Here is an 18,559-nt window from a genome sequence, read left to right as displayed (position 1 = left end):
ATATGTACTGTACTGTGCAATCTACTAATACAAGTTTATATCAATCAATTAATCAATCAGCCTTTAATTATTATTTTTTTTTTGTCTAAATTGAATTCCTAAAATAAAATAAAAAAAGTTTGTACTATATCTTTATTTATTGAGATGCACCTGTATTTAAAAAAAAGGTTGTCTTATATCAGGTCGATAAATGCAGTCGACAACGACAACAGTGAAGGGAGACCTTAAATAAAAACACCATCCTCCTATTGGCTGATGTGAGCGTCAGTCAAGTCTTGGCCCCGCCCACCCCCACCGCTTGGCCCAGACTCGGTTGAGTTGAGTTTTCGGCTGAGCTAGAAGAGTGCGGTTGGAGTGCGAGAGGGTCGCGGCCGCGATGATCCCACGGATGAAGAAATAAGAGGGGCGACAAAAAAAAAAAAAAAACGGGCAAGAAAGCGACTATTCCACGACACAAAACAATGTTCCCGAAAGGCAAAGGTACCCCGGTACCCTCGGATGGCCAAGCCCGTGAAAAGTAAGGCCAGAAAACCTTTACTAATGTGTCTTTTTTTTCTCTCTCTCGCCTCGTAAAGTGCCTGTTGTTCGCTGGACAGAGGCTAGCAAAGCGGCGATTTCCTGCTAGAAAGGAATTGAATGAACCGCCTTATCTGCTCGCCCTTTTTTAAAAACACATTCACGGTTAACTCGATGTGTTATTTAGTGATTGAATAAGGACAATTTTAAGGGAGCTGAATCCGTCGATAACACGCAGTGGATGAAAACAATAACATGGCTTAGCTCCCATTATAGTGCATGCATTCATTGTGTTGCATGTTGAAGCTATAGCCAGCTTTGTTTTCTATTTTCACGTTCCTTTATAGGCACATATCTTCCACCAGTAACCACTGGTGTGGTTACTGTTGCTCCTATCAGGTTAATTCCGGCTGGGGTCCCCAGCATTTAATGTTTGTGCCACAGCCTCCTTGGCAGCCATTGTTCACCAGGCCTGCAACTACCTCTGCTCTCTCCCCACTACACTTGTTTTCTCAGTGTACACTTTATTCTTTATCCTATTTCACATAGGTTGGCTCTCACTTTATTCTTCATCCTATTTCACACAGGTTGGCTCTCTACGTCTATGAATATCTGCTTCACATCGGAGCACAGAAGTCAGCACAGACATTTTTGTCAGAGGTAAGAGGTGCAGATTGCCCTCATTCACTTACCATTGAACCTTACAGACCGATGGAGTAAATATTGAAAGGGTAAAATAGAACACATTTTTGGGTGTAATAATAAATGAAAAAAAAACCCCAACATAAAGTAGCAAGAAACACGTCAATAATGAACAAAGCAAAATATGTTCTAGACCAGTGGTTCTCAACCTTTTTTTCAGTGAAGTACCCCCTGTAAACATTTTTTTAAATTCAAGTACCCCCTAATCAGAGCAAAGCATTTTTGGTTGAAAAAAAAAAGAGATAAAGAAGTAAAATACAGCACTATGTCATCAGTTTCTGATTGATCAAATTGTATAACAGTGCAAAATATTGCTCATTTGTATTGGTCTTTCTTGAACTATTTGGAAATAAAGATATAAAAATAACTAAAAACTTGTTGAAAAATAAACAAGTGATTCAATTATAAATAAAGATTTCTAAACAGGGCTTCACGGTGGAAGAGGGGTTAGTGCGTCTGCCTCACAATACGAAGGTCCTGCAGTCCTGGGTTCAAATCCAGGCTCGGGATCTTTCTGTGTGGAGTTTGCATGTCCTCCCCGTGAATGCGTGGGTTCCCTCCGGGTACTCCGGCTTCCTCCCACTTCCAAAGACATGCACCTGGGGATAGGTTGATTGGCAACACTAAATTGGCCCTAGTGTGTGAATGTGAGTGTGAATGTTGTCTGTCTATCTGTGTTGGCCCAGCGATGAGGTGGCGATTTGTCCAGGGTGTACCCCGCCTTCCGCCCGATTGTAGCTGAGATAGGCGCCAGCGACCCCAAAAGGGAATAAGCGGTAGAAAATGGATGGATATCTAAACATAGAAGTAATCATCAACTTAAAGTGCCCTCTTTGGGGATTGCAATAGAGATCCATCTGGATTCATGAACTTAATTCTAAACATTTCTTCACAAAAAAGAAATCTTTAACATCAATATTAATGGAACATGTCCACAAAAAAATCTAGCAGTCAACAATAAATATTGCATTTCTTTTCACACTTTATGAACTTACATTCATATTTTGTTGGTAGTATTATTCAACAAATATATTTATAAAGGATTTTTGAATTGTTGCTATTTTTAGAATATTAAAAAAAAAAATCTCACGTACCCCTTGGCATACCTTCAAGTACCCCCAGGGGTATGCGTACCCCCATTTGAGAACCACTGCTCTACTGCTCGCTCGTGTTACCATATCTGAGTTATCGTGTAGAAATGTGGGGAAATACCTACACAATTGCGCTTCATTCACTAACAGTGTTACAAAAAAGATCACTTAGAATAATACATAATGTTGGATATAGAGAACATACAAACCCTGTCTTTCTTTCTTTAGTTTATTTCGAACATGAACACACACAGCATAATACATCACAGAATTTCATATCATTTTACTTTACGTCATGTCTGAAAAGGAGTAGGAAGAAGCAAATCTTACTTAATCCTACCCCTTTCCCACTTCAGAGCGTTTACAAATATATACATTCTGTTGCGATCTGCTGCTCAGATCTTCACGTGTTTGTTTTTTCATTCTCTGTCTCGCCCCGCACACCTGCTAATAATTATCACCCTCCTATTTTAAGCTCACCTTTTCTGTTCACTCATTCTCGGATCCTAATTTGCCCACGCGCATCAGTGACGACTCTCATCATTCGTATGTATTTTCTCGCTAGCTCTCACGCCAAGCCACTTTATTGTCTAGCTTTCATGCTAAATGTTTTGTTTACTCTTTTGTGTCCTCGTACCAAGTTCTAGTTTTCCTTGTTTTATCCTAGCTTTCACGCTAGCGTCTTTTGTTTACTTTTTCTCTTTACACCAGTATTTTTGTTCATAGACTTTTGTTATTAAATAAATACCTTATATCTTACTTTTGCTGTGTTCTGCTTCGACGCATCCACGGGAAAACCACACCGGCATTGCCATGCCGAAGAAGAGTCCTCACAGTAGGATCCGAGCATTAAAGAGTTTTTCCGCGTCTGGCAACCACGAGGAGACCTTCGACGAAGGCACATGGAGGGTATTCCGAGCGATGGAGGCTGAGACTCTCCGATGCAATCCAGACGAAAGCATGATGTGGGACCTGGAGGGAAGACTGGTTCCGATCGATGCTTCCGGGAGCGGTGAGTTTCCCTCCCGCAGCGCTCGCGCTCGTCCGCGTCGGCGGAAGCCGCGAAGTATGGCTTCGTCGGGCGACAGAGCCTTTCCCACTCCATGTCTCCCTCCTCACGAACACAGCAGCCTACAGTCGGCACACAGGACCCCTACACCATTGTTTGGGGACCCAATAACACACTTTGCTAACAGTTTTACCGACTGGGCAAATTCCCAACTTGTGTCCCGCGCAGATGACGTCATTTCGTCGACGCCCCCCGGTGGCGCGGGCCCGTCCTCCGATGATGACGTCATCAACAAGGAATTTTTAGGGGAAGATTCGTTTTCTCAGCCATTTTCAAATGACAATAACATTAATAATAAGATACAAAAGTATCAGGATATTTTTTCTTATTATTCTAGTCAACCTCAGTCACCTAGTTTTTCTTCTAACCCACCGTTTAAACCTCATTCTCTGCCCAAGTCCAAAGTTTTTTCTCCCTTTTCAAAGGGACACTCTGGACAATATAGAGGGGAGGGGTCTGCCTACCTCCAAACCTCCCACCACCCTCCCTTATGGTCAGTCCCTGACCACAGGGAACGGGTCTGGGATTCCCGTCTGGAGGGGGGGGCTACGGCCTATAGCTGTGTTGCGGAGGTAGGGCAGACGCTACCTCTTCTTAAAACTACTAAGCCTCCTAGCCCTCCACCTGTTTTTCCCCTGGCCAAGTCTCAACGGCCTTGTAGACCTCCTCCACCTGTTTTTCCCCCGGCCAAGTCTCAACGGCCTTGTAGACCTCCTCCACCTGTTTTTTCCCCGGCCAAGTCTCAACGGCCTTGTAGACCTCCTCCACCTGTGTTCCGTCCGAACCCTGGTCCTCTCTCAAGTCCTTGCCCGAGTCCTAGTGTTTGTCTTATCACTCATCATAGTCCTAGTCCTGCTCACAGCCAGTCCCCTAGTTCTCCTCGGCAGACCCCTGTGCCTGCTCCTCGGCTGAAGCCGACACCTGCTCCTCGGCTGAAGCCGACACCTGCTCCTCGGCTGAAGCCGACACCTGCTCCTCGGCTGAAGCCGACACCTGCTCCCAGTCTGGTTCTCACACCAGCACATGACACTAACCTGGTTTTCACGCCAGAATTCGACTCTCGCCTGGTTCACACACCAGCAGCTTTTTCGGGCCTGGTTCTCACACCAGTTTTGAACTCTAGTCTGGTTCTCACACCAGTTTTGAACTCTAGCCTGGTTCTCAAACCAGCACTAGACTCCCACCTGGTTCTCACACCAGCCTCCGACCCAGAACTGGTTCTCATACCAGTTACAGACTTTAGCCTGGATCTCACTCCAGCAACAGCTCCAAAGCTGGAGCCCACTCCAGTACCAGCTCCAGAGCTGGAGCCTACTCCAGCACCAGTGTCGACGACGGGGCTGGAGCCCACACCAACGTCGACAACAGGGCTGGAGCCTACAACTGTGTCGACAGGGCTGGAGCCTACTCCAGTACCAGCTCCACGCCGCCAAGCGCCGGTACCAGCTCCACGCCGCCAAGCGCCGGTACCAGCTCCACGCCGCCAAGCGCCGGTACCAGCTCCACGCCGCCAAGCACTGCCGACGACTAATACGCCTGCCTCTACGACGTCGCCGTTTGCTTCTACGCTGACGACTCCTGCGGCTCCCAGGCCGCCTCCGACGACTCCTGCGGCTCCCAGGCCGCCTCCGACGACTCCTGCGGCTCCCAGGCCGCCTCCGACGACTCCTGCGGCTCCCAGGCCGCCTCCGACGACTCCTGCGGCTCCCAGGCCGCCTCCGACGACTCCTGCGGCTCCCAGGCCGCCTCCGACGACTCCTGCGGCTCCCAGGCCGCCTCCGACGACTCCTGCGGCTCCCAGGCCGCCTCCGACGACTCCTGCGGCTCCCAGGCCGCCTCCGACGACTCCTGCGGCTCCCAGGCCGCCTCCGACGACTCCTGCGGCTGCAGCACCCGCATCATCCTCGCCAGCTGCACTCGGGCCTGCTTTGGCTGCAGTCCCCGCACCCTCGTCTGCTGCTTCCAAGCCTGCTGGGATTTCGGTGCTGAGGCGTCGTCCACCACGTCGATCACGGGCGTGGCCTCTGCGAGGTCATCCTCCTCGCCAGACACTCCCTCCTCCATGTCGGCCACGGATGTGGCCGTGCCCGGGTCGTCCGCCTCGCCGGGCACCTCATCCTGCGATGCGGCCACTAATGTGGCCTTTTCGAGGTCGCCCGCCAAAACTTTTTCGGCAGCAGCGTTCCACCCGCCGCCGCCACATGATGTGTCCTCGGTGGATTCGGGGACATGCGATCTGGCGACCCTCCACCGTGGCCTCCCTCCGCCCTCCCTTCGTTTGTGAACTTTTCTGGTTTTGGGGAGGGGGTTCAAGTTTTTGTTTGTTTTTTAAGACATCTGGTATCTGTCTTTTGTTGGGGGGGAATACTGTTGCGATCTGCTGCTCAGATCTTCACGTGTTTGTTTTTTCATTCTCTGTCTCGCCCCGCACACCTGCTAATAATTATCACCCTCCTATTTTAAGCTCACCTTTTCTGTTCACTCATTCTCGGATCCTAATTTGCCCACGCGCATCAGTGACGACTCTCATCATTCGTATGTATTTTCTCGCTAGCTCTCACGCCAAGCCACTTTATTGTCTAGCTTTCATGCTAAATGTTTTGTTTACTCTTTTGTGTCCTCGTACCAAGTTCTAGTTTTCCTTGTTTTATCCTAGCTTTCACGCTAGCGTCTTTTGTTTACTTTTTCTCTTTACACCAGTATTTTTGTTCATAGACTTTTGTTATTAAATAAATACCTTATATCTTACTTTTGCTGTGTTCTGCTTCGACGCATCCACGGGAAAACCACACCGGCATTGCCATGCCGAAGAAGAGTCCTCACACATTCATTTACTGACTCCGTAAATGAGTAATACAGCAGTTTTTGTAATATATAATTAAGGCAGTCATACACATACTGAGATTAAGAATATCTTATTTTCAAAAAGGTTAAAAGTGTTTCTCATAATTGTTCTTCTTTGTACTTTGTAAACTCTATTAATTTGAACAGCCTCTTAAATTGGATAATATCAGTAAATTGTTTAACTTCTTTACTTAATCCATTCCATACTGATATGCTAAAGGTTCTAAGTTCTTTATTTAACAAATCACAATTATTGAAATTGAACGATTTGGTGCATGGCAAACAAATAAAATGATGTACCAAGCAAACTGTAACCTACTGCCCACGAATGTACAACAATTCTTCTCAACAAAAAAGGAGAAATATAACCTTAGAGGAAAATCTAATTGGAAACGTTTGTATGCACGTACAACACTTAAAACCTTCAGTATATCAGTATGTGGAATTAAATAATGAAAGGGATCAAACAACGCATCATATGATTCAGTTTCAGGAGACGATTCAAACTACCATGTTTTTCGGAGTATAAGTCGCTCCGGAGTATTAATCGCCCCTGCTGAAAATGCATAATAAAGAAGGAAAAAAACATATATAAGTCGCACTGGAGTATAAGTCGCATTTTTTGGGAACATTTATTTGATAAAACCCAACACCAAGAATAGACATTTAAAAGGCAATTTAGAATAAATAAAGAATAGTGAACAACAAGCTGAATAAGTGTACTTTATAAGACGCATAAATAACCATTTGAGAACATGCCTGGTATGTTAACGTAACATATTATGGTAAGAGTCATTCAAATAACTATAATATATACGTTTACCAAACAATCTGTCACTCTTATACGGATTTAGCAATGAAATCTTATACGTCCAGTCTCTTACGTGAATGAGCTAAATGATATTATTTGATATTTTACGGTAATGTGTTAATAATTTCACACATAAGTCACTCCTGAGTAGAAGTTGCACCCCCGGCCAAACTATGAAAAAAAACCGCGACTTATAGTCCGAAAAATACGGTACAAGTGTTCACAAAGTACACAGAACAAGAATTATGATGAACATCTTGAACACTTTTTTCCTTTTTTTTTTTCATTGAGACAAAGATTATTTATGTATTTAATATTCGTATGCCTACTATGGTATATTATTTATGTATTATTCATTTGTTCACTGTTCTGTTACAGCGAACAAGGAAATTGGATGAAATGGCTATGATATGAAAAGGGGTAGGATTAAATAAGCTCTGCTTCTTCCTACTCCTTTTCGGATGTGCTGTAATGGAACCACTGTAATTGTGTGATGCGTTACATTGTATCGTATGCTTGTTCGAAATAAACTGAAATTGAACTGAACTGAACTAATAAAACACGAAATATATTTTTTTGTAGATACGATGGGAGAAGAACATAACACTCGGAGAACCCCCAGGATTCCTGCATTCCTGGTGGTGGTGAGTAATCGCCATCTCCAGTGTTGTTTACTTGCTGGCGTTTGTATCACGCCGCCTGTGTCGTCCACAGTGTGTTCTGGGATTTATACTGTGCTGCACCGGAGAGAAGAGAGACATGTGACCACTCCAGTGAAGCAAAAGCCTTCCATGACTACGTGAGTTGTGTATTTGTTCTCTTTGCTGCTAGCAGACTGGGCATAGATTAGGACACCCCATGGTGTGACTCGTCTACTGCTGAACCGCTGCACACAATAGGGTGAGAATTTTCCAAAACATGCCCCCCTACAGTGTTGCTTGTGCCTCCATATTCCTGACAAATACAGTATATGGTGGCACTGTCATTAAATCACAGAGTTTGGTCGCAATAAGTCATAGTTCTATAAAAAAAATCCCACATAACTTTTTGCGCTCTACAAAGCAGCTGCTATAACTTTATTTGGTGACAGCGATTTAGAGTGTGGGATAATGGCATTTCGTCAAATTTCAGCAAGATTGTTTGAAAAACCTGCCTGCTTTCAAGCAAAGTATCTTTGCAGGGGCATCAGTTGATCCATCACCATCAAGGATCGATTTGTTCACAAAATCCATAGTTCGGATCTTATCACAATTTTGTTGTCACAGTTTTCGGTTTTGTGTAAATTGTTCTTTTTAACACCCCAGAATAACTTACATATCCAAAAATTCCACCATTATTGGTTCTTAGAAAAATATCTTAAAAAAATCAAACTTAAAAATGCCTCCGAAAGCTCTGACCCTTTAGTGCAGGGGTGCCCATTACGTCGATCGCTACCAGTCGACCGCGGGGGGTGTGTCAGTCGATCTCGAGCCAGACTTTTAAAAAAAATAGACCTAAAAATTAGTGATCATCAATCTTCACCAAGACATCACTTAAATGACATTCACGGTACCGGAGGGTCTTGTGAGATGATGCTGGCTGCTGCAAGATCATTATTATGAAAATATGACCGAGAGGAAGGCGAGAAACACTTTTTATTTCAACAGACTCTCGCGCCGTACCTTCCGTCAAAACTCTAAAGGCCGACTGCACATTTCCTATCTTCACAATAAAAGCCCTGCTTCATGCTGCCTGCGCTAACTAAATACAGAGTCTCGGAAAACTGGCGTGCACAAGCGATCCCTCAGAAAGCTGGCATGCACATCACTTGTGCACGCCAGCTTTCTGAGACTCTTATTTTGTTAGCGCAGGCAGCATGAAGCAGGGCTTTTATTGTGAAGATAGGAAATGTGCAATCGGCCTTTAGAGTTTTGACGGAAGGGACGGCGCGAAAGTCTGTTGAAATAAAAAAGTGTTTCTCGCCTTCCTCTCTGTCATTTTTTCATAATAATGAATTGGCAGCAGCCAGCGTCATCTCACAAGACCCTCGGGTGCCGTGAATGTCAATCAAGCAAGCTACGGAATTTGCCGCCAATGTTTTTCTTGTAAAGTGTATGGAAGCTGGATGAATTAGATGCCAAAAACCAACCACTTTCATGTGGTATTGTACAGAAAGGACAACTTTTTTTCTCCTCCATTTGAAAATGTGGGCGTTATCATCATTACTGTCTGATTCCAATCAATGCAAGTCATCAGAATCAGGTAATACACCAACTTATATTCTTGTCTTCGTGAAAGAAAGACATCTATATGTGTTACACATGCATGTATTATTATTAAACACATTTAACTTGTTTACAAAAATGTCTATTTCATAAATAAATAAATATAAATGATACATATAAATGAGGTATATCCCCTCGAGTTGGTCAATTGAAAAGTAGCTCGCCTGCAGAAAAAGTGTGGGCACCCCTGCTTTAGTGTAAACAAAAGATTGAACTGTACTATCTTTGTCGTTGCCTCCACAACTCTCTTGCTTTTTCTTAGCCAATCAGATCATCATTGCAGAGCATAGCGACACAATCGCGCACGCTTTCCCACTGTTTAGTTACGCATTGAAAAATCATATGATCCGAACAACACTACAAACCGTTTTACGTCAACCGAACAGCTCAGATTTTTTTCATAAACTGTTCCACCACTAATCACAACTTTGCTCTGCCCACATTGTCACGATAACGGTCTCCTGTGAGCAGTGTGCATCTCACTCAACTTCCCATGGCTGACATCTTGTTCTTTGGACGACAAACCATTTGAAACTTAATCAACAGAGCCCCTGCTGTTTGTAGCCAAGTATTACATTCTAGTTTCCTTCAATTGCTACAAGATGGAATTAATTACACCGTTATTATTATCTATCAATCTGAAAATGCATTACCTATGCCTATGGGGCGGCACAGCTCGGTTGGTAGAGTTGCCGTGCCAGCAACTTGAGGGTTCCAGGTTCGATTCCTGCTTTCGCCATTCTGGTCACTGCCGTTGTGTCCTTGGGCAAGGCACTTTGCCCACCTGCTCCCAGTGCCACCCACACCGGTTTGAATGTAACTTAGATATTGGGTTTCACTATGTAAAGCGCTTTGAGTCACTATACAAAGCGCAATATATAAATATAATTCACTTCACTTCACTAGAAAGTGTGGTAAGGATAGGGATGTATATTGTTGAGATTTTATCGGTACGATAGTCCTATCAATATTCCTTATCGATACCGGTATTTATTGGTATTCTTATCAGCACGTATGTAAATTGTGAAAATAAAAATTTAATTTTAATTTCCATTTATATCGACACAATTTAAACCATAACACCTCCAGTATGATGTACTATAACATCTTTTATCAACACCTGTGTTTTTAAGTCTTAAAGAAATCAACTATGTGTAAGGTGAAATGCAGTTATGTCATCTTCTTGTAAAGAGCACACAGATCCATCACTGTGTTTCTATTCATTATAATTACACTCAGCTGGAAATAATATTGATATATGGCATGCATGTGCATAGCACATACCTTTTTTTAACATGATGAATCATATTATGTAAAATATATCACATAAATCAATACAATCAATTAGCATGTTATGCGGGTGCGCATTTTGTAATAACAGGAATTTTTATTTGTGTTAATGTTGCACACAGACGTTTTTGAGTGACTGACCGGAAGCCATATTGAGTGTTGCGCTACCGATGTATGTGTGTGTAGTATACAAATGAAAAGACTCAATGAGCAAATGTAATGCTCAGTCGTGTAGTTTGTAGTCAAGCGACAGAACAAACTAAAACACATTAAAGCCAGATGTGGTTTAATGCCACGCATACGCAGCGCAAAGGAGTGACGGCCGACGGGAACCAGAGACCTGTCAGTCACAGAGTAGACGCTGTCTTGCTTCAAATTAACTTAATGGATTATTATATTCCCTAAATGTTTCACTTTTTTGAGTGGATTGATATTGGCCTGTGGATTAATGGATCGCTAGGAAGACGGTCGATGAAACAGGGTCGTGAGTAAAGTGTGTTCACTTCAAGCCTACCTAGCGTGCATAACTATGAGGAACTTCTGAGGTGGAAATATTGTTGTTACAAACTTTTGTGTGGTGTTGCGTCCTTCTTTGTCATTATTCAAAGATGATTTTAATGTGTAGCAGTGGCATCTGAATGGAATGTGACGGTGTGTCATAATAACATCTGGCAGCTGGAACAAAATTTGGAACTACGACCAAAAAATATTGGTAGTCTATATACATCCTCAGTTAGGGATGTATACTCAGTAAACATAGAAGAATAGAATAGAATAAAATAGAATGAACTTTATCGTCATTATATTTGCATATAACGAGATTAAAGACTCCAACTTAAGGTGCGGTAGTGGGAACAAATATGGGGTGAAATAAATGAGGTAAGAGGTAAAAAGGAAAAACTAACAATTGAAATAAACAGACTCCTATCCAATAAAAATAATAAGCAATTCTGTACAATATACAAAACACTATGGAAGTACAAAATACAAATACTGTACAATATACAGTATTTGTATTTTGTACTTATTACATCCCTAGTTAGGGATGGAATAAGGATAACTGCAGTAAAACGGCTTACATTTAGTATTACCGTTTTTAAATCAAAATGATCGCAAAACAGTGATTGATAGCTGCACTTTGATAAACTTACAGACTGATTGGCGCCAGTTTGCTAGCTTAAAGAGGCACTTCAGTTTTTTGAAAATGTGCCTATCATTCTCAAGCCTTATGAGCGTTAAGAACACATGCATTTTTTTGCATTCAAATTTGTAATCGGCTCGTTCTCGGTGGCTAGCAATGCTGCTAATTAGAGCAATTCATTCCTCCTCTAATTCAAATGCATCCAAAAACCGCCAAAAATACTTAATTTATGTTCCGTAACTTGTTTAGTAACCAAGCTGTAACGCCATTGTTATTGTAAGAGCGAACACTGGGGTACTGTTTTTCTAGCTTAGTAACACATCGCCTTGAGACAGCATGCTGGGGCATTAGCTGTAAGCTGGCTTCTGTGGAAGCAGCTGAATGGCTTTTGAATTTGTAATGCACAACACAATGCGATATGACATCAATCTGTACTTACTGAAAAACATGAACAATCATATTACAATATCTGTAAGGTATTAGTCCACATTTCATATTTTGTTTGTACAAAGCTAGCTCGACAATGTATGTAGTTGTAATGTGCAATATTATAGTGACTTACTAAATGGACAATTTTCCACTTGTCAATATGGCCGGGGGCGTTTTTTCCAGTTGATTTTGGGAAAGCACGCCATTTTTGACTGCATAGGTTGGCTCCAAGTGCCACATTTACGCTCTCAGTCACCTGACTCTCTCGGCTTCCGCCTGCTCCAACGTTTCATCTTTCTTTGTGCTTCATCTTCGTTGTCTATTGTGAAGTCTGCCACGATTAGAAAACACACACTGCGCCTTTGTTTCCGGAAGTCGTAACGCGTTTGTTGCCGAAAGTTGTAAGTGCGTTGTAATTGGTATGGAAATAAATAAGTTCTGGTAATGTTCAAAATGACTAAAATGCGCTAAATGTTGTACATATTATAAATTGTTATGAACATGTCTGTTACTACATTATATTTAAACTTGCAGTGTGTATATAACATGTTGATGGGGGGTTTTGAAGTTGTTTTAGAGAGATTTGAAGGCTACTATGGTGACTACCATTTGCCACATTCTGCAAGCATTTTTTTCATCTTAAAAAGCTTACCAAAAAGTATGTGTTCTTGTCTTCCATAAGGTAAATGATAAGCAAAAAAGTGCAGTTCCCCTTTAAATGCTAACTTGAAAACGAGAGACATTAACGTCTTTCCCGAATAGGTAGCAATAACTATTACCCCAACCCAAACGTATGAATTTCTGTCTGAGCAAGTAAGCTATTCAATTGTGTTCATTGAACTTACAAGCTGTGCTCTCTTAGAACAAAGTGATAGTTGTATATACTTATTACGAGATGGAGGTGTTTATAAGGTACATTTAAAGGCCTACTGAAACCCACTACTACTGACCACGCAGTCTGATAGTTTATATATCAATGATGAAATATTAACATTGCAACACATGCCAATACGGCCTTTTTAGTTTACTAAATTGCAATTTTAAATTTCCCGCGGAGTTTCTTGTTGAAATATTAGCGCAGCACCATTTGAGGCTAAAAGTCGTTTCTTTTCATCGCGCAATTAAACAGTATTCTGGACATCCGTGTTGCTGAATCTTTTGCAATTTGTTGAATTAATAATGGAGAAGTCAAAGTAGAAAGATGGAGTTGGGAAGCTTTAGCCTTTAGCCACACAAACACACGGTGATTCCTTGTTTAAAATTCCTGGAGCTGAAGCTTTACTATGGATCAGTGCGGTCAAGCGAACATGGTTCCCGACCACTTGTCAATCGGCAGGTTTCGGTGAGAAAATTGTGTTAAAAAGTCGCCTCTTACCGGAGATCTGTAGAGTTCGCGCCGTCCTTGTATCTGCCGTGACTTCCCTCAGACACTGGCCTCAAGACACTCGTGGACACACTCCTCCGACTATCAGGTACTATTTAATCACACTAAAACACTGGCAACACAATAGAAAGATAAGGGATTTCCCAGAATTATCCTAGTAAATGTGTCTAAAAACATCTGAATCCGTCCCAATGCAATCGCCTTTTTTAATTTTTTTTACTTTCTTTTATTTTATTTATTTTTTTCTAGTCCTTCGCTATCAATATCATCATCCACGAATCTTTCATCCTCGCTCAAATTAATGGGGGAATTGTCGTTTTCTCTGTCCGAATAGCTCTTGCTGCTGGAGGCTCCCATTATTAACAATGTGAGGACGTGAGGAGCCCTCACCCTTGTGACATCATCGTCTGCTACTTCCGGTAAAGGCAGGGCTTTTTTATCAGCACCAAAAGTTGCGAACTTTATCGTCGATGTTCTCTAATAAATCCTTTCAGCAAAAATATGGCAATATCGCGAAATGACACATAGAATGGACCTGCTATTCCCGTTTAAATAAGAAAATCTCATTTCAGTAGGCCTTTAAAGACCCCTGAACAGAGTAGGACGCCACAACGCCCGCCAGAAATAATAAATAATAATGTTTTTTGTATTTGTTACGCACTTTTCATTTAAATAAGTCTTAGTGGTATAGTACAATTTTATTTAAAAAATGTAAGCTTAGCCCTCAAAACAGATAAAATACTTAGACTAAAACACTGTGTAGAGCATAAGAAACACGACACATGCAAAATAGTGGCTTTTCTAACAGTGTTAATTTGGTGAAAAGATTTCAGTGTGTGTATGAGTACGTTTTGAACAAATTTAACAATACTGTGATAACAATAATAACCGTAATCATTTTTTGTCACGATAACAGTGATATGGAATATTAATATCGTTGCATACCGGATTGTAAGCAATTGATGCCTGGAGGAATACATCGTGATTGTCTATGACTGTGTTTCTGGTTTGTTTGCTGCTCCAAAAATGTAATACCCACATGACAAAACCTGTGTCCTCCACCTTCAAGTGTGACAACTTGCATGAGGTTTTTCTTGAGGATACCCACCTCACATTCCTCTTATGTTCAATTGGTAAGACCTAATACATTTTGTAATGTTGTCTGTCTATCTGTGTTGGCCCTGCGATGAGGTGGCGACTTGTCCAGGGTGCACCCCGCCTTCCGCCCGATTGTAGCTGAGATAGGCGGCAGCACCCCCCGCGACCCCAAAAGGGAATGAGCGGTAGATAATGGATAATAATACATTTTGTACTCCTTTTTGTGCAAGCTTAAATTTTGTTCATTTTTTTCCGGTCACCTTGTCCTGTTAGTTCGGATGAAAGGCACAAAATTGTGCTTTGTACTGTAGGTTTCTGGGATAATGGTGCTGATGTCAGCATGTCCTGAGTCAGACCTACACGTGGAAACATATCACAGAGAGAGGCATAATCTCAATTGATTAGTGCTGTGGGGGGTGGGCAACATTTATGGAGTGTACTGCTAATCAATGGTGTTTTTTAGATTGCACCTTGATTGTTACGCCAGACAATTGTCTTGCATACAACCCAAAAGATTAATTGAGCTAGCATCAATTAGGCATCTGCACCAATAGAGAGGGTGATGCGTCAGACAAGAAGGGGTTAAAATGGAGACGTTGGTCCTTGGCAGATAGTTGTCAGGGAAACAGGCCTTCCTTTCAGGTGGTGACCTAGGAGCTGGAGAGAGACTACAGTAGTGTGCTGCCCTTTAAATAACCACACCGTTTGTTATTCCCACTCACTCGTGTTGGATGGAAAATAGACATAGTTATTGCTTGAAGGCAAAGGTGTTTGGTTTTACAATCAAGCATTGCACTAGTGCCCTGGAGTAGTCACAACCTGGTATTGCATGAACTCTAGCTATGTAATATTATTTGTCAATAATTCTAAATATGTTTTAGAGGTCCCACAAAAGTATATTGCCCAAGATTTAGCCTTGATGGGGTGATAAAGACCGTTTTAAAAGCGCTTTCTGTTAGCCCTACGAGGTCCGCAGCATTTTCAGTGTCTGTAGATTTAATACAAATGAGCTGTTTGTCCGCGCATGTCTCCGCCAGAGTGCGTGGCTCCAAGAAGCGCGATTGTGCACATTATTTTTTTTTATATTTCCACTGTAACTCTGAACTTGTCCGGATCCCATACAACAACGTGACATTTGGCAGCGCTACAGGCTCTAATTTAAAGATGTATAAGGAAGCCGGTTCCTTCTTCTTTCTTTCAAAGCTGTCCTTTTTAAAGTGGTGGACTTATATACAGGTGGGCTCATCTAGGTAGTGTGGGGGTGTAGTATCATGTCTATGAGGGAGAAGATTTTGAGTGTTTGAGTGGCTCTTCTCTTAAAATTAGAGCAAACAAGTGAGGAAGATGATATATTTTTCTTACGTCATGTGCTCAAACAGACTCTACGGGCACATATTACATCATTAAAAATGTAATTTTGCATAACGAGATACAATGTATTTTCTGATAAGGGTTTGAATTTAGTTGCTATTGCTACTGGAATGAGTTAAATGCACAGGACTTCTATGTATGTATGCTCAGAATCACCAGTAAGGTCAATCAATCAATCAATCAATGTTTATTTATATAGCCCCAAATCACAAATGTCTCAAAGGACTGCACAAATCATTACGACTACAACATCCTCGGAAGAACCCACAAAAGGGCAAGGAAAACTCACACCCAGTGGGCAGGGAGAATTCACATTCAGTGGGACGCCAGCGACAATGCTGACTATGAGAAACCTTGGAGAGGACCTCAGATGTGGGCAACCCCCCCCCTCTAGGGGACCGAAAGCAATGGATGTCGAGCGGGTCTAACATGATACTGTGAAAGTTCAATCCATAGTGGCTCCAAGACAGCAGTGAGAGTCCCGTCCACAGGAAACCATCTCAAGCGGATCAGCAGCGTAGAGATGTCCCCAACCGATACAGGCGAGCGGTCCATCCTGGGTCCCGACGAGCGGTCCATCCTGGGTCTCGACTCTGGACAGTCAGTACTTCATCCATGGTCATCGGACCGGACCCCCTCCACAAGGGAGGGGGGGACATAGGAGAAAGAAAAGAAGCGGCAGATCAACTGGTCTAAAAAGGAGGTCTATTTAAAGGCTAGAGTATACAGATGAGTTTTAAGATGAGACTTAAATGCTTCTACTGAGGTAGCATCTCGAACTGTTACCGGGAGGGCATTCCAGAGTACTGGAGCCCGAACGGAAAACGCTCTATAGCCCGCAGACTTTTTTTGAGCTCTAGGAATCACTAATAAGCCGGAGTCTTTTGAACGCAGATTTCTTGCCGGGACATATGGTACAATACAATCTGCAAGATAGGCTGGAGCTAGACCGTGTAGTATTTTATACGTAAGTAGTAAAACCTTAAAGTCACATCTTAAGTGCACAGAAAGCCAGTGCAGGTGAGCCAGTACAGGCGTAATATGATCAAACTTTCTTGTTCTTGTCAAAAGTCTAGCAGCCGCATTTTGTACCAACTGTAATCTTTTAATGCTAGACATTGGGAGACCCGAAAATAATACGTTACAGTAATCGAGACGAGACGTAACAAACGCATGGATAATGATCTCGGCGTCTTTAGTGGACAAAATGGAGCGAATTTTAGCGATATTACGGAGATGAAAGAAGGCCGTTTTAGTAACGCTTTTAATGTGTGACTCAAAGGAGAGAGTTGGGTCGAAGATAATACCCAGATTTTTTACAGAGTCACCTTGTTTTATTATTTGGTTGTCAAATGTTAAAGTTGTATTATTAAATAGAGGTCGGTGTCTAGCAGGACCGATAATCAGCATTTCCGTTTTTTTGGCATTAAGTTGCAAAAAGTTAGCGGACATCCATTGTTTAATTTCATTAAGACACGCTTCCAACTGACTACAGTCCGGCGTGTTGGTCAGCTTTAGGGGCATGTAAAGTTGGGTGTCATCAGCATAACAGTGAAAGCTAATACCGTATTTGCGTATGACGTCACCTAGCGGCAGCATGTAGATGCTGAAGAGTACAGGGCCAAGGACCGAACCCTGGGGAACTCCACACGTTACCTTAACATAGTCCGAGGTCACACTGTTATAGGAGACGCACTGCATCCTATCAGTAAGATAAGAGTTAAACCATGACAGGGCTGAGTCTGAAATACCAATTCGTATTTTGATACGCTCTAATAAAATATTATGATCGACGGTATCGAAAGCAGCGCTAAGATCGAGGAGCAGCAACATAGATGACGCATCAGAGTCCATCGTTAGCAATAGATCATTAGTCAGTTTTGCGAGGGCTGTCTCAGTCGAGTGATTTGCCCTGAAACCGGATTGAAAGGTTTCACATAGATTGTTAAACGCTAAGTGCTCATTTAGCTGCTCTGCAACAATTTTTTCGAGGATTTTCGAAATAAAGGGAAGGTGAGACACCGGTCGGTAGTTTACCATGAGGTCTGGATCGAGGTTAGGTCTTTTAAGGAGAGGATGAATAACCGCTTTTTTGAATGCAACGGGAACAGTGCCCGAGGAAAGTGATAAGTTTATAATATTTAGCACTGATGGACCTAATAATACAAAAAGCTCCTTGATAAGTTTCCCAGGAAGTGGGTCAAGTAAACACGTTGTTTGTTTTATTCCATTTACACGTTGTAACAATCCTTCTAATGTTATTTCATCAAAACGAGAGAAACTATTTTGGATATTTGCAGTATCCGCCGTATATACAATCGTATCTGTGTTACTATAACCCCGTTGTAGCTGGGACGCATTGTCTTTAATCTCCTTTCTAATAAGTTCAATTTTCTTATTAAAGAACTTCATAAAGTCATCTGCCGAATGGGTGGAGCTACTGGAAGGAGTCCCTTGTTGGGTTAGCGATGCTACTGTACTAAACAAAAATTTTGGATCGTTTTTATTAATGCGGATGAGATTTGAGTAATAATTAGTTTTAGCTAAGG

General features: G+C 42.2%; 1 protein-coding gene across 5 annotated transcripts in view; it reads left to right on the top strand.

Annotated features, from left to right (window-relative positions):
* The first annotated feature begins 288 nt into the window (after window positions 1-288).
* The window catches only part of ssbp3b (single stranded DNA binding protein 3b), a 46,885-nt gene continuing 28,614 nt past the window's right edge, over window positions 289-18,559 (top strand). For 2 of the 5 annotated variants that reach the window (XR_009804408.1, XM_061888211.1), the window contains exons 1-4: window positions 289-517; window positions 1,104-1,176; window positions 7,616-7,677; window positions 7,748-7,832. Coding sequence is in view for 4 of the 5 variants with exons in the window: in XM_061888211.1 (XP_061744195.1) it covers window positions 462-517; window positions 1,104-1,176; window positions 7,616-7,677; window positions 7,748-7,832 (276 nt within the window). In the remaining variant the exon portion in view is untranslated. The remainder of the gene's footprint in view (window positions 518-1,103; window positions 1,177-7,615; window positions 7,678-7,747; window positions 7,833-18,559) is intronic. The other 3 variants (XM_061888212.1, XM_061888213.1, XM_061888214.1) reach the window with 3 other exon arrangements.

This window comes from Nerophis ophidion, linkage group LG26 (genome assembly GCF_033978795.1).
Source record: "Nerophis ophidion isolate RoL-2023_Sa linkage group LG26, RoL_Noph_v1.0, whole genome shotgun sequence".
NCBI classification, from domain to species: Eukaryota; Metazoa; Chordata; class Actinopteri; order Syngnathiformes; family Syngnathidae; genus Nerophis; species Nerophis ophidion.
This window is presented reverse-complemented; position numbering and strand designations above follow the sequence as displayed.